The sequence below is a fragment of the Apodemus sylvaticus genome, chromosome 11 (assembly GCF_947179515.1).
Source record: "Apodemus sylvaticus chromosome 11, mApoSyl1.1, whole genome shotgun sequence".
In the NCBI taxonomy this organism is placed as follows: domain Eukaryota; kingdom Metazoa; phylum Chordata; class Mammalia; order Rodentia; family Muridae; genus Apodemus; species Apodemus sylvaticus.
Genome location: NC_067482.1, coordinates 79,054,795 through 79,077,965, shown reverse-complemented (window position 1 = coordinate 79,077,965; position 23,171 = coordinate 79,054,795). Strand labels below are relative to the sequence as shown.

General features: G+C 49.2%; 1 protein-coding gene across 3 annotated transcripts; it reads left to right on the top strand.

Moving 5' to 3' along the window:
* The first annotated feature begins 4,492 nt into the window (after positions 1–4,492).
* On the top strand, positions 4,493–20,692 carry Tcn2 (transcobalamin 2). Of its 3 annotated transcripts, none has more exons than XM_052198656.1 (10): positions 4,493–4,593; positions 5,004–5,199; positions 9,562–9,754; positions 10,857–11,026; positions 11,880–12,041; positions 13,230–13,402; positions 13,522–13,708; positions 14,972–15,137; positions 17,954–18,069; positions 20,166–20,692. In XM_052198656.1, the coding sequence occupies exons 2-10, from the start codon at positions 5,136–5,138 to the stop codon at positions 20,231–20,233; spliced, it is 1,299 nt and encodes a 432-aa protein (XP_052054616.1). In that variant the 5' UTR covers positions 4,493–4,593; positions 5,004–5,135; the 3' UTR covers positions 20,234–20,692. The 3 variants fall into 3 exon arrangements, with proteins under 3 accessions (XP_052054616.1, XP_052054618.1, XP_052054619.1); XM_052198658.1 differs by having other exon boundaries at positions 4,532–4,593; positions 5,007–5,199; XM_052198659.1 differs by having other exon boundaries at positions 4,587–4,630.
* Positions 20,693–23,171: the final 2,479 nt, after the last annotated feature.

Here is a 23,171-nt window from a genome sequence, read left to right as displayed (position 1 = left end):
ATGTTCCCTACTTTATTTGTGGGTTTTCTGCATGTCCACAGTCTTGGCCTCTGTCCCAGCCTCCGGGAGCAAGGTAAAGACAAAATAAACTTAAAAGATTATATTTATTTTTAATTCAGGTATTTTCTTCCTATTCCATTTCTCTCCCTCAGACCATCTCAGAACACCACAACAGTGCTTTCAAAGGTAAAAGGCAATTAGGGAACACCAGAAACATAGAAAATTTTATCCCAAAACAGCCATGAGCCAGACATCTCTCTGCTGAAAGCTGGAACTTTGTCAAGCAGTCTCATTACAGTTGGAACTGTGTCACAAAGCCTCATTAGCATTTAGATTATTGGCTCGGCCATCTGTTAAGTAAACCGAAATGTGTTCTCAACTTACACACACCCACATACACAAACACACATGTATACACACACACACACACACACAGGTACACTGACTAATAAGGTGACGGATATCATTTGAACTTTTCCTGTGGGAATGAGAGCAAATGTCTACCCCCACCGAGATGGGGCTCCAGTGAGAGACGTTGGTAAAACCCCTGGGTTTATTAGATTTCTTCACCGAGCATGAGTGGCCCAGAAAAGTCTCACTCAGCATGGATGGTGACATCCTAACAGCTGCCCAGATGGAGTTGTCACTTCAGTTTATTTTCTACCCTTGCTGGCACCTCTGGGACCAGAAGCAACCTGAAGTTAGGGCAGAATTACACACAGCTGGGTGGGAGGTGTGGGAAGTGGCCGCAGTCTCTGCTGAGGGTCTACTGGCCCTCCCCACGCCTTCCTTCTGTGAGGGAATGTCAGGTCCCCTCCCAGGAGAATTGCTTCTGATACAGATGGTAGTGACTGCTGTACTAGGAGGACAGTGGCCCAAAACATGTTAAATGTTTTTTATAACCAGAAGCTTTTCACAGCATACGTGAATACAAACCATCCTGTTGGATACCTTTTAAATGTGCACAGGTTTTTGTCAAATAGATCCAAATAAAGCTGAAAACCACAAGGACATCTACGGGGAAAGTGCCACACTCCCAGTTTACAAAGAAGCAGGTTTAGGGAAGTCTGTGCACATGTGTGCATGCATGCGTGTGGTACACATCTGAAGTCCTAGTCCATCAGTTAGTCTTACTTTGCTTTTGAGGTGTAATCAGTTGTTCCTGTTGTCATTTTATCTGGGGTGTTCCCAGGATAGCTCTGATTGTGCATGTAACCCTGGCACCTGCAGGGTGGAGGCAGGAGGATGAATAGTTTAAGGCTAGCCTAATTTACATGGTGAGATCCTATCTTCAAAACCAAACCATAGCAAACAAAACCAAAAACAAACAAAACCAACAAGAACGCACACACACACACACACACACACACACACACACGGACACACACACACACACACTTTTTTTTTTCAAGATCTCACAACTATAGCCCAGGCTGTCCTAGATAGCACAGAATGGCTTCAAACTCTCAGCAATGCTTCTGCCTCAGCTTCTGGAGCACTTGAATCACAAGCATGCGCTACCACGCCCAGTTTATTAGGCATAAAGTGGATAAGCTAGGCGACCCCCCTACCTACTGAGCCACCACCCCAGCCCCTACTAACATTAAGTTATCATAGAGAGTAAGGAGTGTGGCATTTGGACTGGAGAGAGGGCTCAGCGGTTAAGAGCACTGACTGCTCTTCCTGAGGTACTGAGTTCAAATCCAAGCAACCACATGGTGGCTCACAACCATCTGAAACAAGATTTGACTCTCTCTTCTGGAGTGTCTGAAGACAGCTACAGTGTACTTACATATAATAAATAAATAAATAAACCTTTAAAAATTGTTTTTAAAAAAGGGGTGTGGCATTTGCACACGGGTGTGTCAGTGTCCTCTGCCCTCATGTGTCCCCTCTCCTGGTATTCTCTTACCTGCCCCCCCCCCCACTCCTTCCTGGTTCCCACCTCTCCATAGTTCCCTCCTGATCTCTATCACCCCTTCAGACCTTTCCAGTTGTCAGATGTCAGGAAATTCCTTTTTGCAAACTCTGGCATTTAGACAAGCCAGCATTCCCTCGGAGACTTAAGATGGTTCCTACTTGCTAAAAGGACTCATTCTCCTGGTCTCTGGCAAAAGGGACATATGGCTCCTCCCCTGCCCTATGCCTGCGGTGCTTATCGGGCACCCTGGTGCCTCTAAGCTCTCTCAGTCCCTGCTCACAAGAACCTGGCTGGCATACCCCACCCCTACCCTACAGCTCTCCAGTCCCTGCGCCTCCCTTCCCCTCCCCCTGCTTCTTCTCTTCTGTTTTCTCCTATCTAACTCAGCCATTTTGGCTACACATTCTCTTGGTGCCCTTGGCCTCTCTCTCTCTCTGCCCCCTCTTCCTTTTTCTCTCCTCTCGTCTCTTCTCGTGGCCTAGTTCAGTCTGAACCCTTCCAGGTGCCCTTGGCTGCGCGCTTCCTCATCTCTACACTAAACACCTTCTCCTCCACCACACCGAGGAGCGGTCATGGGCTCATTTTTCCACCTGCTTCTGTGAACTCAGATTGTAACATCGTGGATTTTTATTACACAATGAATGTTCTCTGTGTACCTGCATGGGCCCACATTTGTTCTGCCTGTCCTTCTCATGTGGTCTGCGTGTGCCTACACGTGGATTTTTCTCCTTGGGATTATATTTCTAACAGTGGGCTCTGTTCTAGCCAAGAGAACTGGGGGTGCTGACCTTTCATATAGGAGAGGGTCCCCGCACAGACCCTGTGGGCTCTTCACAGACAAAGGTCGCTGAAGGCCAGAGGGAAGGTGGAGCTGAGTCAAAGGTCAACCGTGGAGATTTTGATGGAGATTCGAAGCCACCAGGGCTGTGCGGGAGGGTCAGCTTCAGGTCTGGACAGCTCAGTGACTCCAGAGAGTCTGTTTTCTTAGAAACTGGAAAGTTAAGGCAGGTGTGGAATGTGAGGTCCAGAAATTCCTTCCTTGCAGCCCCTGGCCTTGGCCAAAGTTATATAGCAGCCCAGGCTAGAATGGGGAGTTTCATTCTTATAAAATGTTTTACAATAGCAAAAGTTTGAGAGCCTACGATGTTAGGAGAAGAAAAAGAAATCTCCGTTAAAAAAAAGAGTAGTAGACCCTCAAAGATGATCAGTTGTTAGGATACATTACACCTGAGTGCATGGCCTTGGTAGAAATAGTTTCCCAGTGACATTGTTATCACAGGGCTCCAGACCTGAGCACAGGTGACTCCATGATGGAAGTACCTCTAAAACCCAGCATGTCGTGTAGGCAGCACCACCTGCCAAAACCAAAACAAAGACCTAATCCATCAAAGTCCACAGTTCTGGGAAAGTCTCTGAATGTACTCACCTCGCTTTTTGGCTTCTGTAGAAACATTTCTGGCTAATTGTTCTTGTTAACTGAAGTGTGTCAACCCAGGACAAGGTTATTGTGCATAAAAGCTCACCCTGAGAAAGTCTAGGCTCTCTACACAGGGATCCCAAACACCCAGTGTAGTCAGTCCGGCTAATAAAGACCTTCTATTGGCTCAAACCCACGTTAGAGCGGTCACCTCTGGTGAGTACCCACAACACTGTAGCCTCTTCTCCCAGCAAAATGCACGTGCACGCAGACTTCCCTTCTTAATCCGAGCTGATTGCTGCTCCTTCCTTCCCTCCCTCCCTCCTTCCTTCCTTCCCCATGTTGTGTCTCCCTGAGTTTTGAGATGAGGTCTCAGTAGCCCAGTCTGGCTTGGAACTTGGAGTGATTCTCCTGCCTCAGCCTCCCACACTCTAGATATAGGTGTGCACCAAGAACCCCACTTGGCTCCCACCCCCCTCCTCTTCCAGCTTCTCTTTCTCCTTTTAAAGAGATAGGGTCTCACGGTCGGTCAAGCTGGCTGCCAATCTGTCCTTCAGTCTCCTGAGTGGCTGGGGCTAGAGATGTGCACACCACATGTGACCCCCAAATTCTGATGTAGTCCTTTGTCTTTTTTAGTTTCCCTAACAACATGACCTAGGCCAGCAACAACACATGCATTACATTAACGAGTATGGCTAATTAATAACTGCTATCCAGGTCCATATATATCTGTGTTGGGTCTTAGCTTGCGATAATTACCCTGGCACAAAAATAGGTTCTCTTGAAAGTGTGACCTTTGGCAGTTTGCGATAAAAATAATTGTAACAAACATCTCATTTGAAGAGGATTAGAGGCATTGTATGGTCTCAACATCCTCACAAGTGAAACTGGAAAATTGCTGTTAGGATGATCTTGGTCAATGCTCTCATTTTAGAGAGAGAGCGCGAATAATTTGAAACTCAGAGAGGTTAAACACTCTAGCCAAGGTCACCCAGCGCTGCTGCTAGATTCCTCCTTTGAGTCTCCCTGCTCCTAAAGGTTGTGCAACTTGCTGGATTCACTTGTTCTGTCGCCTCCAGGAAACCCCGGCAGGGCTGAGTCTGGTTGATTGAGACTTGTTTGTCTGGGCCAGGTCCAGCAGCTGCCCCGCCTCCTTGGCAGGCTGGCGGCAGAGAACAGCTGACACTAGAGAGCTCTGTCACGTGATCACCACAGTTTCCCCGCTCCGTTTCTTGTCCCGAGAGTCAAAGTAAGGGTAAGTACTTTCCAGGGACTCCCGGAAAGTGCAGCAGGTAGGTACCCTGATCCTGACTGTCTGCAGCCAGAGCAGCAACGGTGGGGGTGTGCAGGCAGGGCTGGGGTGTGTGTGGTGGGGCAGAGGGCTGCGGTGTGCAGGTGGAGAGTCGGGTGTACGAGCAGGGGCAGGGCGGACCCCGGCAAGCACTGTCAGATAGAGTTGGGATAGGCTGGGCGTCAGGCTTTCTGTGCTGCTTCCGGGGTCTTTAAAGCTTTGGGGACAGATAAGTAGGCTTCAAGTTGCCCCACGGAGTCCCTTTTTGTTCCCATCTGGAGGACAAGCCACTCTGCCCTTCCTTCCTTCCTTCTTCTGTTCTTTGGCCTTCTGCCCCATAACAGACCTTTCCCCCCTTGTCTCTGCTGATTTAGCAGCGTGCTTCCGGCTGTTGGAGGGACAATTTATCAGGGGAGCTGCCTCTTTCTAAGCAAGTGACCGGTAGCAGTCAGACAAGCCCCTCAAGGCGAGACCCAGGAGTCTCCCACCTCCCGCCTGTGCCTGCCATGGAGCTCCTGAAGGCGCTGCTGCTCCTTTCTGGAGTCTTCGGGGCTCTTGCTGAATTCTGTGGTAAGTAACCAGCCAGTGTGTGGACCCTGTTGCCTCTGGAGACTCAAAGAGGGATGGCTGCCTTGTCCAATCCCCTTGGGGGAATTGGAAACTGGATGTGGGGGATGGAGAAACGTATCTGTCCCTCAGGTCTCCCAGAGCAGTTTTTAAATGGACCTTAGTGCTTTGCTGAATGGACACCTGCTCCCCCTTTTCCCCCCAATTCATCCAGCAGTTTGTTCATTTACTCGGGGCACGAGAGGCCTCTCTGAGATAGGCCCGGTGTTTAGCTTGGAGAAAGGGTGGGGAGTACACACGTCTGGGTTCAGCTCTCCTGGAGTTTATGCTCTCTCTATGAAAGGGGCTGGCAAAAGGCACGGGGACCGAATTGGGTTAATGTGAGTAGTGCCAACAAGTCACCCTGGGACAACAATAGAAAGTCACAGGGGCCATTGGATCAAGGAGATGGATGGGTAAAGATGTCCAAAGACTAGAAGGCTTTGGGAAGAAGTCCCAGAGGGAGGGGACAGGGGGCAAACATTCCAGGTACTGAAGGCTCTCCCTGACTGTTCCAGATATTTATCCCAGGGCTGGAGTCCTCGAGAGCTCTCTTATAGATTCTAGGGACCTCTCAAAACATGATTGCGACCTTTAGGTTATAGGTTCAGCACAGTCGCACGCGGGGGTCAGGCCGGAAGCAGAAGACAGAGGAGTGGCTCATCCTCCCCTCCCCCCCATGTCCCTGCATGCCAGGTCTCAGGTGAACTTGGGACAACCTTAAGAAACAGGTGTCAAGTGAAGAAGCCACTGATCAGAGAGACCAAAGGGGCTGCTCGAGCTGCTCCAGCTTTAACAGAACCTTACTGGATTCAATGCTTGGGACCCGAGGCCACCATCTTTCCTAGGCACCTAGACTCCCTGGCCTTGTTAAAGCTCCTTATCCTTGGGCCCTGGGTTGCTGTGTAGACAGTCCTTGGGGATTCCTTGAGCGAGCCCACTTCAGCCCTGAGCTGTTAGCCCCCATGCCTGACCACACAAGAGCTCTCCCTTCACCATCATGGGAACTTTGGGAGATTGGGGTTCCGTTCCATTTCTGTGACTTTTGTGCAGTGAGCCGAGGCTGTTAGTTCCTCCTTCCTTCCTCCTTGGCGTGGTGTGAGGACACTACACTTGCGTCATCTGCCAAGGCTCTGTATTCAACAAAAAGGACAGGCCTGATCTCTAAAGTACACAGAGAGGGCTCTGGCCTTCTGAATGCCTGTCAGTCAGTCAGTCAGTCCTCGGTGAGAGAGCTGGACAACTCTAAGCACAGGATGCCCTAGTGCACGAGTGTGTGTGTGTGTGTGTGTGTGTGCGCGTGCGTGCGTGTGTGTGTGTGTGTGTGTGTGTGTGCGCGTGCGTGTGTGTGTGTGTGTGTGTGTGTGTGTGTGTGTATGTGTGTGAGATGGAGCTGTGTTAGGGTACTGTAGTGTAGTGGTTCACAACTTTCCTAATGGTGCAACCCTTTAACACAGTTCCTCATGTTGTGGTGACCCCCCCCCCAACTGTCAAATTATTTTTGCCTCTGCTTCCTAAGTATAATTTTGCTACTGTTATGAATCGTAATGTAAATATTTTTGGAGATAGAGGTCTGCCAAGGGGTTGAGACCCACAGGTTGAGGACCACTGCTAGCAGAACTGATGAGTGTGTATTTTGAAACACTGGCTTACAGGGTGTGGTTGTGGTAACCCAGCATGGTTGTCTCTTGATGGAAAAAGACTGAGAATCCCGTAGTTATTCAGTCTGTGGGGCTGGTTATCTCTGAAGACTCAATTTGATGCTGGAGTCTTGGAGGATTCCTGGGAAGCGGATGGTCTTCAGTGTATATTGGAACCATGAAGACAGTAGACTTAATACCCGCCACAGCAATAGAGCAGATGCACTTGCCAGTGAGAGTGAGGGAGAGCAGGCAAAAGGCAAAGTTTCCTCCTTTCCTTACCTGGGCTGCCATCCAAAAGTTTGGGCCAGATTTAGAGTGTGTCTTTGAATTGTAATGTCATTAAGAAAATGCCTCAGGCTGGAGAGATGGCTCATTAGTACTCAAAGGCACTGACTGCTCTTCCAGAGGTCCTGAGTTCAATTCCCAGCAACCACATGGTGGCTCACAACCATCTGTGAAGGGGTTTGATGCCCTTTTCTTGTGTGTCTGAAGACAGCTACAGTGTACTTACATATAAAAATAAATAAGTAAATAAGTAAATAAATAAATAAATCTCAAAGAAAGGAGGGGAGGGAGGGAAGGAGAGCGGGAGGGAAGAAGGAAGGAAGGAAGGAAGGGAGGAAGAAAGAAAGAAAGAAAGAAAGAAAGAAAGAAAGAAAGAAAGAAAGAAAGAAAGAAAGAAAGAAAATCTCCTCACAGAAGTGCCCTGCAGCTTGGGGGTTGGTTGATTCCAGATGTAGTGAAGTTGACAACGAAGATTAGCCATCACAGCAACCTTGCCTAAAGCCCTGTTGACTAGCTCGAGTGCTTCCCTGACTCTGGTTGTAGGTCAGAGCCTGGGTTGGGGTCTCTGGGCTCCCTTACTAATTTCAAGGAAAAGCAGAAGATCAGAGTTCTATTGCTGAGCTAGAGCTTAGTTGGGAGAGTGCCTGCCTACTATGAACAAAGCCCTAGGTTGAGTCTACAGCATTGTATAATCCAGGTGTGGTGGCTTACACCTGTCACCCCGATGTGTGGGGGGTAGAGGCAGGAAGACCAGGATTCTAAGGTCGTCCTCAAGGACGTACTGAGTTTGAGGCCAGCCTGCAATCCGGAGACCCTGCTTAAATAGTAAAATGTCCTCCAGGGCCAGTCAGATAGAGAGCCACAGCAGAGGACCTCAAAGATACTGACAGAACTCTGGAAAAATAGAGACAGATATCCCAAAAGTTAGTCTTCCCTGCAGGGTCTCATTATGATGGATTCCAGCCTTAGCCCCTCAGGCGCTGAGACTGCAGGCCTGTGCCACCATGCATGTCCAGCTTGGCTGTCAGAATGAACATTTCATGAGGAGCCAGCCAGGTGCCCTGGCCTAGCCCATAGAGCCAACAGTCATTTAGAGTTCATACTTGTGAATGGCCCCCTTACATCGGTAGATACCTATGACTTCTGTAAAAGCATTTAGAGAGGTGAGGCTATGATCAAGGGACCTTGGTCCTCAGGCCAGGAAGTCCAAGAAAGTAGGCCAAGAGCCCTGTGGCAGACCATCTTCTTATTCCTCTGGAGGAAGGGACTTTCTGGCTTGCTGGGACATAGGTCCATTAGACAACTGGAGTGGGTGATGACTGAGAGTCAGTAAGTGGGCCAGAAAGTCCACAGTGACTCTAAGACAATCTACTCTTCCCCAGTCTGAGCATGGTCCCTTCCCAAGGAAGGGGGTCAGCCATCAACTGGGATTGGTGACTCCCCTGAGCTTTCTGCTTCCAGGGCATCTGTCAGTGTGTTGCTTACACATTGCAGGTGAATCCCAAGTCCTGACAGGGTGTTAGTAGCTGGTCCCCCAGGGTCAGACCCTTTTAACTAAAATAGGGATGACAGAAAAAGTGGTCTTTTAAGGTTCGTGTGGAGGAATTTCCTCGGGCGGCTGGGAGAACCAGTCGGCAGCCTACAACATGTGACCTTCGATGTGGAACATTCCCTGCATGAGGGCTGGGGCTTTGAACAATCAGTAGAATACATTCATGAGTGTGCCAAACGCAAGGGGAGGGGCAGCAGTTTGACACAGTCTTGGCTCCTCGGCATCATTTAAGACCTACCCTGACTTTGAACTTCTATTTCCTTTTCTGTGCAAAACAACAACAAAAATAATCTATCTACACCACAGGGCTGGTGAGAGAGGCAAAAGAGACAGCTGCCTGGCCTTACTGCTGGGCTTGGTCTCCAGTCACTCCTAATAGGTAGGGTGGTTGCCTGGCAACAACATCCTTTGGTCTTAGTCCATCACCTCTCCTTGGCCCACTCTCAATTCCTAGTAGGAGATGCCTGCTTTCCTTTTCTTTGTTTTCCTTTTCTTTTCTTTTTTTTTCTTTTTCGTTTTTTTTGAAACAGGGTTTCTCTGTATAGCCCTGGCTGCCCTGGAACTCACTCTGTAGACCAGGCTGGCCTCAAACTCAGAAATCCGCCTGCCTCTGCCTCCCAAGTGCTGGGATTAAAGGCGTGCGCACCCTGCCCGGCTCCCCGCTTTCCTTTTTACCTGCTGCCTTGCACCATAGAGGGCATGTCTCCAGGCGGGCCGTGGGCTGGGCGGTAATGGGAATAGAAACCCTTATTCCCTGGGGAAGGTTTTGCCTAGTAAGGCAGTCAGAAGAGTTGTTCGCCAATGGCATAGCTCCGTGGTCTCTCTCACACCATTTTCTTTTCTCAGTAATTCCACGGATAGACAGCCAGCTGGTCGAGAGGCTGGGCCAGCGCCTCCTGCCTTGGATGGATCGACTTTCCTCAGAGCAGTTGAACCCTGGCATCTTCGTTGGCCTGCGACTTTCCAGCATGCAGGCTGGGACCAAGGAGGACCTCTACCTCCACAGCCTCAAACTCCATTACCAGCAGTGCCTCCTGCGGTATTACTATTCTCTTGTCCTTCCCCATGACTTGATCCATGCTATAAGAGATAGGAGACTGGATTCTAATTGGGGTATTTCATGACTTTTTGACAAACTCTAGGCATAGTTTCTCTTCTCTGAGCCTTTCTCTGTCTGCAGAGTGTACTAGATCAGAGATGCTGACACGTGCCCTTTGTCCTGAGGTGGCGTTCCTGATTGCTGAAGCAGCACCTAAGTCTTCCTGTGTTCCCCATTTGTGTCTGAAGCAAAAATTAATTCATGAGCCCCAGAGCAGCACCTAACTCTTTCTGTGCTCTCCACTGGTACCTAAGGCAGACATTACTAATTCATAACCAAACATGATTGTGTATTGATACAAAGAAGCAGTATCTAACTCTTTCTGAAGTACTCTTGTACTTACTCTTGTACTATAGACAGACACTGCTAATTCACAGCTGTGTTCTTTCATGTAGAGTCTAGAAGCTGCATATTTCTGTGCTTCTTCTCCAAAGAGTGGCCATTAAAGAGAGGCCTGCTCTGGGGTTTGAACAAGAGGCGAAGAATAAGAAAAAAGCCATCGATCACTAGGCGTAGTGGTGTACACCTTTAAAGCCAGCTCTTGGGAGGTAGAGGCAGGCGGATCTCTGTGAGTTCAAGGCCAGCCTGGTCTGCAGATCGAGTTCCAGGACATCTTGGGCTACACAGATAAATCCTGTCTCAAAAACCAAAATCCAAAAACCAAAAACCAACACACACACACACACACACACACACACACACACACACACGAGAAAAGCCCTGAAGTACCTTCGCCACTCCATTCCTTCTCAAGAATGCAGGGAAGGGAGCGAAAATAAAGGAGAGAGTTCATGGCCAAACTGTGGGTCAAACAGTGTGATCTGAATGTAGGCACCCTTATGTTTTATCCCTGAGTTATCTCACCTTTCTTCTTTTTAAGAATCTGTGGTATGCATCGCATACCAGCACAGCTGACTGCTAATTCCACTTTGTGACCTCAGTGTGGGCCAAGCCCAGTTTATCAAAGGAGCACCTTCTCAAGAGAGCACCTTCTCAAGAGAGCACTTTCTCATAAAGGCGCTCTTGTCCTGCCTCGTCCTAGGTCCACCTCCGGCGATGATAGCAGTGGTTGCCAGACCAAGCTCTCTGGGGGCAGCCTGGCCCTCTACCTGCTTGCTCTCAGGGCCAACTGCGAGTTCTTTGGGAGCCGAAAGGGTGACAGGATGATCTCACAGCTCAAGTGGTTCTTGGAGGATGAGAAGAAGGCCATTGGTAAGGAGAACACCATCTGAGTGGCTAGGAACATCTAAGAGGGCTCATCCAATGGTTTTATCCTTTGTAGTTTTGAGGTAGGCCTCAGACTCATAGTTGTTCTTGTGAAATGAGGTTCTTGGTGGGAATCAGAACTTTGGGGTTTCTTTCCAGACCTCTTCTAACTCCCTCTTTGTCCACATCGGGTCTACCTAGAGGTTCAGGCTGGACTCAGTTGCCCCACTTGACCCAAGCTTTCCCATACCCCATGCACAAGCTGCTGGGATGCTCAGGCAGGAAGACTGAGCGATTTTCCACCTCTGGGACACCGTACAGCCTCCTCTCCGCCTACTCCTTAGCCTCTGTCAACTTTCCAGCCTCCTGACTTGGACCTAATGCCCACCTGAAGCAGGGCTTTTCAGTATAAACCTGTTCTTCATTCTGGCAGCCCCCCTCCCCCACTCTTCCATTCATAATTCTCGGGTCCAGCCTGGCTGCCCTCTTACACTTTGTAGGCATTGCTTGCTTGTGCGTCAGGCACAAAGACCTTCACAGACAAGCCTAGATATGCATATATGCCCCACAGAGTGACTTCCGTGAAGAATCCTGTCTCAGTTTCCCAGCTATGTAAAGACTTCTGTTATTGGCTTTGGGGACCTCTGGCCACATTTCTGTTACACTTTTGCTGTCCCTTGAGTGTGTGTTGAGCCACCATCTCCTATTCTGACCTGCAAACACAGAACCTGGCATACACTGGGACCTCAGCTGGGCGGCCTGGGGTTTTGTGAGCTGTGGAGCTTCTTGCTAGGAAGAGACTGAAAGGGAAGCCTTCAAGCCTGACATGTCTCTCTACTCCTTGCCTTTCTAATCCCAGGACACAATCATGAAGGCCACCCCCACACCAGCTATTACCAGTATAGCCTCAGCATCCTGGCACTGTGTGTTCACCAGAAGCGGGTCCATGACAGCGTCGTGGGCAAGCTCCTGTATGCTGTTGAGCATGACTTCTTTACCTACCAGGGCCACCTCTCTGTGGGTGAGTGGACAAAACCTAGCCTCCGCCAGCCCCAGGGGCCCCTATGCTCACCTTTCCTTGGGACATCTCCTCGTCAGATCCCTTAGAAGTGAAATGGTGGGGACCGTGAGCCAGCTTTGAGACTGGACTTGCATCTTAACCACAGCTCCATCACAGGCTCACTGCAGGTCATCATCCCGCCTCCCCCAGCAGTCAGGCCTCTCCTTTAAAACGACCTCCCAGCAGCATCTCAGTGAAAGGTGCTGTACGAGCAGAGGTCTTAGCACACACTTGGAACCATGTAACCTGGGGATTCTGATACCTGGATTTTGATCCGATTTCTCACCATATGACCTTGGGCCGCCAGATCCATTTTTTTTTTAATTATTACGATTCAAGGTCTCTGCTAGGCCGGGGCTTCTGTGAGTGAATAAGGCCTCTTGTAGGGTGGGCAGAATGGAGGGGTGATTGGTGGATGATTGCTCAGAGAGAAAAGGGCACCAGGACCTCTGTCAGTGAGAGACTTGTCTCAGAGATTGTAGAGAAACGAAGTGGACACATTAATGTTACCTACAGGGAAGAGGAGATCTTAAAAATTCCCTGCCAGGCGGTGGTGGTGCACTCCTTTAATCCCAACACTTGGGAGGCAGAGGCAGGTGGATTTCTGAGTTCGAGGCCAGACTGGTCTACAGAGCGAGCTCCAGGACAGCCAGGGCTATACAGAGAAACCCTGTCTTGAAAAAAAAAAAATTCCCAGGCCTGACATCTCCCTTTATCAATTAAATCAGACTGCCTGAGGGTAGATAAGGCAGCTGTTGGTGTCAGACCCCCCAAGGGGGCTGGAGATGAAGCCCAGTGACAAGCACCTAGCATGCCTGGGGTCCTAAACGCAACACTACAAAACCAATATGAATTAATTAATCAACAAAATAAAGCTCCCTCTGTCATCTCAATGTGCATCCTGGTTTAGGAAGAAGGACTGTAGAATCCATCCTCTTGGAACCTTCTTCAGTCTGTCCATCTAACCTTTTGCTCTCAAATTACTCAGTGACCAACAGTTTGTCTAGGTCTGAGAGGTTTTCTGGGGCTCAGTGTGTCCAGTGTTCAGACCAGGGAAGTCCTAGGCAAACCACCTGGATTGGTACCATATATGATCCTGAACCCCCCAAATCCCAAGCTCTCTAGTTCATACTAGGTCCTATCCCCCAGACACAGAAGCCATGGCCGGCTTGGCCTTCACCTGTCTGGAGCGATTCAATTTCAACTCTGATCTGAGTCCACGGATCACCATGGCTATTGAGACAGTGCGAGAGAAGATCCTGAAGGCCCAGGCCCCTGAGGGCTACTTTGGGAATATCTACAGCACCCCACTGGCACTACAGGTAGGAAAGAGACTCTGAAGCCATGACCAATCAACAGGTCAGTGGCAGAAGGGCCGGTTAGAGGCTGAAGGACCCAGTTCCTTCCCAGTTGCTGACGTACGACCTTCTCTTCCTCACAGATGTTGATGGCCTCTCCTGCATCTGGGGTAGGGCTGGGCACGGCATGCGTCAAGGCAGGGGCATCCCTGCTGCTCAGCCTCCAGGATGGGGCCTTCCAGAATCCTCTGATGATTTCCCAGCTGCTACCCATCCTGAACCACAAGACCTACTTGGATCTTATCTTCCCAGACTGCCAGGCGCCCAGGGGTAGCTGAGCCCTTTCTGTCTCCTGTGTGATAAGCTACGCTCTGTGGGTCCCAGTGATGGGTGACCAGTCAGTTATCCTTTGCTAAGCCAGCTGTGGGTCTGCACAGGACACAGCAGCTAAAATGAGGCCACAGCCTTCTGATGCTCATGGTGTGGACACAGGCCCCAAATAAGTGCTCTGGGTGGTACCCACTGTGTGGTACCCACTGTGGAAATGTTTGAGTGAATGGATGGAGGAGTGTATTAACCACGGTCCTCTAAAGGAGCAGCATTGATAGGATGATTTATTGGATTGGCACACACTATATGGTACAGAAAGTTCAAGAGTGGCTCCCTCACTCTGGAGAGGCAGAGAATCAGTTTATCTGTGAAGCTGGGTGTCTCCCGCAGTCCCAGTGTGACGCAGAAGGCCTGAAAGATTCTAGAACTGCTAGCCTTCTGTCTACATTGGAAGTGGGAAGAATTTGGTTTTAATATCAGCAAAGGAATGCTGTAAACAGGGCAGATAAAGGGATAGATAGTGAGAGCGAGGGCAAGCAGCCAAGGAGCAGGTTCCTTCTTCCGCGTCCTTTTGTCTGATCTGCCACTGGAAGGTGCCACCCCCATTTACAGAGGTGTAAATAATACTGTTTTGAATAATCTGGCCAAGAAAATCCATCTCCCGAGTACCCAGAGACATGCTTGTTAGTTGATTCTACATCCAGTCAGGTTGAAAAGTGAGATCATCACAGATGAGTGGGTGACTCTGGGTGGAGAGACACATTTGGTTAGTGTTGATGCCCAAGGCCTTGTCAGGAAATGGGAGGAGAGGGCAAAGGAGCAGAAAGGACCGAAGCAGAGGCACAGAGCCCAGTGATGCAGGGGCATCCTGGGAGAGAGTGGGTCTGGGAGAACAACAGGCACAGCAGATAAATGCAGACACAGAAGATGCGTCTGTTAGAGGTGACCAGGATGCGACTTGAACAAATGCAGAAAGGGTCCTCTGAGAGCAGTGTGTCAGACAGGAGAGAGGCAAGACGCAGGGACACCAGCAAGGAGCTCAGGCTGGGGCTGCGGGAGGACATGGAGGCTGAGGACCGAGGAGGCTGGCATGAGAGCCAGGCTTCTTGTCCTCACGCTCGCCCAGCGGGTCACCGCTCATGCCTTTGACTGAGCTATTTTGAGGAAAGGCCATGGACACTTGGGCAAGGTGTCCGTAGGAAGAAAGGGGGACTCGCATCCCAATCCTCATGACAGCTGCCTCTTCCCTTCTTCCTGGCATAGTCATGTTGGTGCCAGCTGTTGAGGAACCTGCCCACATCTCAGAAATCATCAGCGTCACATTGAAGGTTTCCAGTGTCCAGCCACCATACGAACAAACAATTTTTGTCTTTGCTGGGTCCTCCTTGGAAGATGTCCTGAAGATGGCGCAAGATATCAGAGGATTCACGTGAGGCTCCCCATCCCCCATCCTAGCCCTCACTTCCCCTCAGGCCGCCATGCTTGAAATGGTATCACAGGAAGGATGGGGAACAGAGGAGTTTCTTGGAAGGAGTTCTGGTTTAGTTCTATGTCTATCTTCTCCACTCCCTTCTGGCCTGTGTTTTGGGCCTGTGGTGTTTTGGGCCTGTGGTGGGAGCTATGGACTACCACTGTCAGCAAGAGACCCAAACTTGGCCTTTAATTCCAGCACTTGGGAGGCAGAGGCAGGCAGATTTCTGAGTTGGAGGCCAGCCTGTTCTACAGAGTGAGTTCCAGGACAGCCAGGGCTATATAGAGAAACCTTGTCTCAAAAAACCAAAAGCCAAAAACCTAAAAAAAAAAAAAAGAGAGAGAGAGAGAGAGAGACCCAGACTTAGAACCCCAGTTCCTCATTCTCCGTGCACTCCCCTACAAGCCCAGGCTAGTGAGCCCAGACAGTTATTAAGTGAGGGCATGAGATATTCCTTCTCTTCATAGGGCCACTGTGATCACTGGTGGGCATGTTTTGGGTAGGTTTAATGCTTGGTATGCGGTGAGAACTCCAGAAAGATGAATTGTATCAAATAACCTTGATCAACTCGTGCCATTAATGACTCTTAGAAGGTAGACACTTGTCCCTGGAGACCTGACAAGCCTGAGAATGTGCAGAGATTAGTGGCTGCTCCTTCTGGGTCCTGGCCGAGTGTGGAGGCTGATGTGCCTCCCCAGGGATGACTCTGGCTCGGAGCAGAGGAGTCTTCCTACCAGCCTGCTCTCTCCCCTGGATTCTTGCTTCTTCTTGAGAAATCTCTGCTTTCTGTTCCCAGCAAGAGTTCCAGGGGGAGCAACCTGGGGACTGTTTGGTTATTTGGGCTGGGAATTCTTAGAACACAGCTGTGCAAACACCACTGTCTATTTTGTTTGTTTTTCAAGACAGGGTTTCTCTGTGTAGCTCTGGCTGTCCTGGAACTCACTCTGTAGATCAGGCTGGCCTCAAAAGCTCATAGAGATCCGCCTGTGTCTGCCTCCTGAGTGTTGGGATCAAAGACCACTGTCTTTGAGGAACAAAAGAGCCCCACTTCCAGGATAAATGACATATCCCCCCCTCCCCAAGGAGGATTGAATCTAGAGCCTTTTACCGGGTAAAAGAGAGTTAGTTCTACTATTGAGCTATTAGATTTTATCTTTTCATTTGCAAACAAGGTTTGCAATAGTGTGTCATTGCTATGACAAAGACCTTAGGGAAGCAAAGTGCTGAGAGAAGCTGGTTTGAGCTCGCAGTTCTCGGTGAGACAGATCACCCAGGTGGGACGAGGTGTCGGAGATCTTAGCTGGGAAAGCTCAGTGATGGTCCCTGAGAGCCCCCGTCCGTCCGTTCACAGGCAGCTTTCCTTCCCATCCCATGCGATGGGATCACTTGGATTTGGAGTGGGCCTTTCTTCCTTTAATTAAGCTAATCTAGAAATCCCCCTCCCCAAACATACCCAGAAATCTGCTTCCATGGTGACTCTAAATCCCAGTAAGATAATAATCAAGATTAATCATCTGTGTCTCACTATGATCCCAGGCTGGCCTTGAACGTTCAGCCCTGAAATAGCACCAGGCTGATCCTAAGTCACTTCCATAATGTCACTTAGAGGCACTAACGTGTTTACCCTGTTTAAAGTTCCTTCCTTCTTTCCTTCCTTCCTCCCTCCTTTCCTCCCTCCCTTCCTCCCTCCCTCCCTTCCTCCCTTTTTTCTCCTCCTTCCCCTTCTCCCTCCTCCTCCCAGTATCCGTGTTTGGATACTGAATCAAAATGCAGAAAAGATAGAATTCCAGGCTTTTTAGTCAGGTCTTTAAGGGCCTCTGTGGCCACTTTGGATGTCGATCTGAGACGCTCCTCTGTTAGAGTAGAGGGCTGCCTCAGATGAGCTCAAGGGCCAGACAGAGACCACATGGGAGGCCCCGGATTTCACAGCAGACAGACAGATGTGGAGAAAAGTGGCTCAGAGCAGCTGTGCAGGGCCTCAGAATAAAGGTTGTCCATGGCAGGGCAGTGGTGGCGCATGCCACAGGTGACAGATGTGCACATTCCTGGATTTTAGTTATCTGTCTGGGGCCTTGAACCAAACTTCTGAAGGCGTAAAGGGGTGCTTGGCCTTTCTCTTTGTCTAAATCACCAAAGTAGCTTTCTGGCACTTGTGTCACTTTTGCCACTGGAGGTCAAACTTTACGCGCAGCGGCAACGGTCTACCGCTAAGCCACACCCTGAGTTCCCCCTTTTTTACCTTGCTGTGTAGCTGAGGGTCATCTCAACCATCTAGCCCTGAGATCAGGGGTGTGTGCTACCATAGTTGATACTTTGGATCAAACCAAGGACCCGGTAAGCCCTTGGGGGTTGGGGGAGACTGGCAGAGGGGGTGGATGCTGCCCATACTCAGTCAATCATCAATCAAAACAATGTCCCAAGGACATGTCCCCTGGCCAACCTGATGGCAATGACCTCTCTTCCCAGGTGTCTCTAGCTTGTTTCAAGTTGTTCCAAACTGAGCAGCACAGAAGTGCCTGAGAGAGGCAGGATTGGCTGCTGTGGGTGGCCCCACTTTCCTCCTTGGGTACAGCAGCTACTTTTCTGTTTGTTTTTGTTGTTTTGTTTTTTTTCGAGACAGGGTTTCTCTGTGTAGCCCTGGCTGTCCTGGAACTCTCTCTGTATACCAGGCTGGCCTCGAACTCAGAAATCCACCTGCCTCTGCCTCCCAGAGTGCTGGGATTACAGGCATGCGCCACCACTGCCCGGCTAGCAGCTGCTTTTCTGTTTTCTAGGTATGAGACCCAGGCCTCCTTATCAGGCCCCTACCTTACATCTGTACTAGGGAAAGAAGCTGGGGACCGAGAATACTGGCAGCTCCTCCGAGCCCCTGACACCCCCCTGCTGCAAGGTGAGTCTGTAGCCAGCTGCCCTGGATACGCCTCTTAGCTGAGCCAGGCTGCACTGAGCCAGCCCGGCCCTTCCCTTGAGCCTGCTGGGCTACAGCGTCAGAAAACCAATCATGCTCAAAGTTGGATCCAAAATATTTAACTGAATCCTTAGAGTTTTTATGGAAGTTGTTGTGGAGGGTCCAAGACATAGGAAAGAATGAACGCTTGCATTTCTTTTCTTTCTTTCTTTCTTTTTTTCTTTTTTGTTTCTTTCTTTTTTTTTTTTTTTTGGTTTTTTTTGGTTTTTTTTGAGACAGGGTTTCTCTGTGTAGCCCTGGCTGTCCTGGAACTTACTCTGTAGACCAGGCTGGCCTCGAACTCAGAAATCCGCCTGCCTCTGCCTCCTAAGTGCTGGGATTAAAGATGTGCACCACCAACACCCGGCTAGAAAGCTTGCATTTCAATACCCAGAAATTAAGTTCTAAATTTTAAAAGAGATTTTTTCTGAAAAATATTATTATTATTATTGTTGTTGATGTTGTTGTTATTATTATTATTATAGATTTATTATTTACTGTCAGTGAGTGCTCTACCTGCATGTACACTTGTATGCCAGAAGGGGGCACCAGACCGTATCACAGATGATTGTGGGCCACTTCCGTGGTTGCTGGGAACTAAACTCAGGTCCTCTTGGAAGAGAGCCACAGGACCATCTCTCCAGCTCAAGTCTTTTTTACTTTTGATACATATTCTTATAACTACAAGAAATATGTACAATGCTTGTTTTCATTTCAAAATGGAATAATATTCTGTCAATACTATCCAACAGATATAAAATGTCAGGTCGATGTGTAAATGTTTCCTCATTGGTAAAACTAATATTATATAATATATCTTATTTAGCCCACTCAAACGTGATATATCTCAAAAGTGATCATTCCAGGATGTAAAATCCTAATGTACAATCACTAATGACCTATTTACACACTTTAATTTCTTTTTTTTTTTTAATGAAGGTTTTTTTTTTAACTTTTTTTAATTTTTTAATTTTAATTTTTTTTTTTTTTGCGCATGTAGCCCAGATTGGCCTTGAACTCATAACCCTCATGTCGCAGCCTCCTGTGATTTCTGGTGTGTCCTCACCATCCACTTCTTAACTTACTCGCCTCCCAGTCACCTTCTAATGCTGTCACTGTGGGGTCAGTGGATTTGGGGGACGCAGACATTCATACCAAAGCATGTGCATTTAGAGGAAATCTCCCTTGGTGATGCAGACTTCAGAAGACTATAGGAGGATTGCTGTGAGTTTGTTGCTAGCCAGGTCTACATAGCCAGACCCTGATAGCCACTGTCCCCACCAAGCAAAAATGAGTCAGCGATTGGAATTGTCCCTTGGACACCTGACTTGTCTTGTTTTGTTTTGTTATTTTGTTTTTCGAGACAGAGTTTCTGTTTAGCCCTAGATGTCCTAGAACTCAGTCTGTAGACCAGGCTGGCCTTGAACTCAGAAATCCACCTGCCTCTGCTTCCCAAGTGCTGGGATTAAAGACATGCGCCACCACTGCCCAATGACACTTGACTTCTTAAGGAACCTCTCTAGTTCCTCCAAATTGTTGCTAAGAATAAACTAGGGTCTCAGGCCTACCAGGCAGTAGATCTTCCACTGACCACGCCCAGCCTGGATGCTGGTTTTAATATCTTCTCCCTTTCTCCAATGAGAATGTGAGACTTGAAGCCAGGTATCCTCCTGGACTGAGGGGTTGCTTCTGGGACACTCATTTGTGACACCGTCCGGAGCCAGTCCCTTTGCCTAACATCTCCATTTTGAAAATGTTGACCCTGCCTAGCAGGCACTGCCCTGGTTTCCATCCCTGCTATCCAGCTGTTGGTCCCATGTCTACCCACTGGGGGCGCCCTCACTGCTGTCTTAGCCTGTGGCCTGAGGGATCCTACCAGACCTGGTTCTGAGTCTCTGGCTGGCTCTGGACAACTCCCAGCTTCTCACCACCAAACCCTGAGTGGGTCTTGCAGCTGTGGCTTCAGGGTGGTGGTCGCGTGATGTGGTCAAGGTGGAACATTGCCCTGCTAACCCCTTCTGCTTCGTTGCTTTCTGCAGGCATTGCTGACTACAAACCCCAGGATGGGGAAACCATTGAGTTGCGGCTAGTTAGATGGCAGCCCTAGGCTCCCTCCTGATATCTTCGGACCCTGCTGACACCTCAAGTGCACTTGGAACAATGTCCGCCAGATCACCTCAGCTATCTTCCCAAAGAGGACCTAAGTTCCTGCCTGGGAGCAGGAAGGAAAAAACCTCCTCGAGGGAGGCTGCTAGTTTGAGTTTGCCCTTGCCTGACGCCACAGGTCTTTCGTGAAGAGCTCTCCGTAGTCTGAGGAACAGGCTGCCCTTGACTTCCTTTACGTAATGAAGTCTGCTGGCTATGGGTGTAGTGAGTGCTATTGCTCTGGGACCAGGGTCCCACAAGAAGGACCCCCATGGCCTGCACCGTTGGGTGTGTGGCTCTGACCCACACACCCAACCCCTGCTCTCTGTTATGAGAGTGGTGGTCCCAGAGCTGGTCATGAGGCAGCCTCTGGCCCTCAGCAGGGTCTTCCAACACAATTAAAGCCTTGATTTACCTTCCATGGATGCAGTATCCTGGTGCCTCTTGTTCATTGCGTGGGGGTAGGGGGAGCGGAGACTGCTGGGGAATCCAGCAGGACTCGTGATTACTCTCGTGCGTATCACATGGTGAACTGGCATAAACAGAGTTGACTCCATCTTTCTAAGAATTGTGTGAAACAGCCCTGTGGGTCGTGAGCATTTTCATCTCTCACTATAAATAAGGGGAAACCAGGGACTCACCCAAGGTCTCAAGCTGGGCGGTGTCGCTATAGGAAGTGATGTCAGGCAGAAGACATGACACAGATATGGCTGTTGGTCCTGATGGACCAAGGGATATTTGCTGGGGACTGAGGTTGTACTGAGTAGCAGAACACTTGCCCGGCAATCACAAAGCCTCGGGTTCTGCTCCCAGAACTGCACGAAACAAGAACTAAGCACTATCTGACGGGCGAGGGGTGTTGTTCTGTTGTTCTAGTGTCTGCCTAGCGCACACAAAATCCTGAGTTTAGCCCCATATAAAGTTAGGCTTCGTGGCACACACCCTAAATCCCAGTGCTGGGGAGACAGAGGCAGAAGCATCAGAAATTCAGAGTTATCCTTTTCTGCAGAAGGAATTAGAGGCCAGACTAGATATTTATATTTGTCTTAAGATGGGTGGTGATGGCACATACCTTAATCCTAGTGCTTGGGAGGCAGAGGCAGGTGGATTTCTGAGTTTGAGGCCAGCCTGGTCTACAGAGTGTGTTCCAGGACAGCCAGGACTACACAGAGAAACCCTGTCTTGAAAAACCCAAAACAACAACAAAAAACAAAACCAGCCACCCCAAACAAAGCAGAAACAACAACAAAACTGTCTCAAAACTAAAACAAACCTCTATTTGCCCCAAAGACTCCACCCTCTAACCTGAAGATAGTCCAGGGCAATCAAAAACAAGTTGGGCCTGGCAGTGGTGCCCCACGCCTTTAATCCCAGCACTTGGGAGGCAGAGGCAGGTGGATTTCTGAGTTCAAGGCCAGCCTGGTCTACAGAGTGAGTTCCAGGACAGCCAGGGCTACACAGAGAAACCTTGTTTCAAAAAAACCAAAAACAAGCACAAACAAAAGAAAACCAAGTTGGGGCTTTGGGCTGTGTCACCTACCTCAGCAGCTCCTTTCCAGCCTGGTTTCTGACTCAGAGCTGTGGGGTGGAGCTCTGGTTTATGGTGTGTTTATGACTATGGTCTCCTCATAGGTCACATCCAGGACACTAGAGCCCAAATATAGAAATGACCCAGTCAGGCTTGAAGCGCTAAAGAAACAGCCTGCACCTCAACATCTGTACAATCATTAGGGACAGGTTCGCTTTTGCTTCCCGGCCTCCCTCAGAAGTGTTTGCTGCACCATCGGCTTTGCAGAGAGCTGGGCCCCTCACACCGCAGGGCTCAGATTTGAGGGGTGCTGTGGGAAACACAGGCTGCTCCGAGATCGGGAGTAAACCCCAAGGAATGTGAACTGAGCCCTCTACCCCAGTGACATCTTCCTTGACTCTGGGCCTCCTGCCTCTCCACTCACCCACATGCAAATACCACCCTACTGAGAGCCCTGCAGTCTGAGGTTAAAATGGGCTTCAGAGACTAGAGAGATGGCTCAGTGGTTAAAAGCACCTTCTGCTCTTGCAGAGGACCTCAATTTGGTCGTTAGCACCCACATAGTAGATCACAACCACTAGTAACTTCAGGTGCAGGGGATCTGATGCCCTTTGGCTCTCTAGGCACCAGTCATGCACATGGTGCGCACGCGCGCGCACGCGCACACACGCATGGGCAAAGCACTCATCCATATAAAATATCTAAAAACAAAAAACTTGTTCAAGGAGCTGGAGAGGTGACTCAGCAGTGGGAGAACTGTCTGCTCTTGCAGAAAATCCAGGGTAATTCCCAGCATCCACATGGCAGCTCACACCTGTCTGTAACTCCAGTTTCAGGGAACCTAGCACCCTCACATAGACATACATGCATAGATATAGACAGAGACAGACAGACTGGCTAAACATCAATGCACACAAACCTTTTTTTAAATAGACACAGAAGTGGGCAGTGGCTTGTAATCTCAGCACTCCCATACAGGCATACACACCACTAATAATAAACAAAAAATTTTAATTGGAAGAAATACTTTTTAATTTAAAGAAGCTTAGTGGATAATGGATTAAAAATCTCAGGGATATAGCTCACTGAAAGCCCAGATTCCTCGTCTTTTAAAAAAAAAAGTGTGTGCGTGTGGGGGTCGGGGGGGGGGCGGAACGGAGGCTGATTCAGTTTCCCTCCCACAACTCTTCTTGGAAAAGCTAAATGCCCCAGATTTTGGTCCTCTCTCTGGAAGTCTCTACAATCTCTGCCCTCCAACTTGGGTTACTCAGCAGCAATCTTCGAGATCCTGCAGGTATCAGACTCCTCGGAGGCAAGTGTGACAATGTAGATTCCTGGTTCATCTGGGACAGAGATCTGGTTTAGGTCTCCG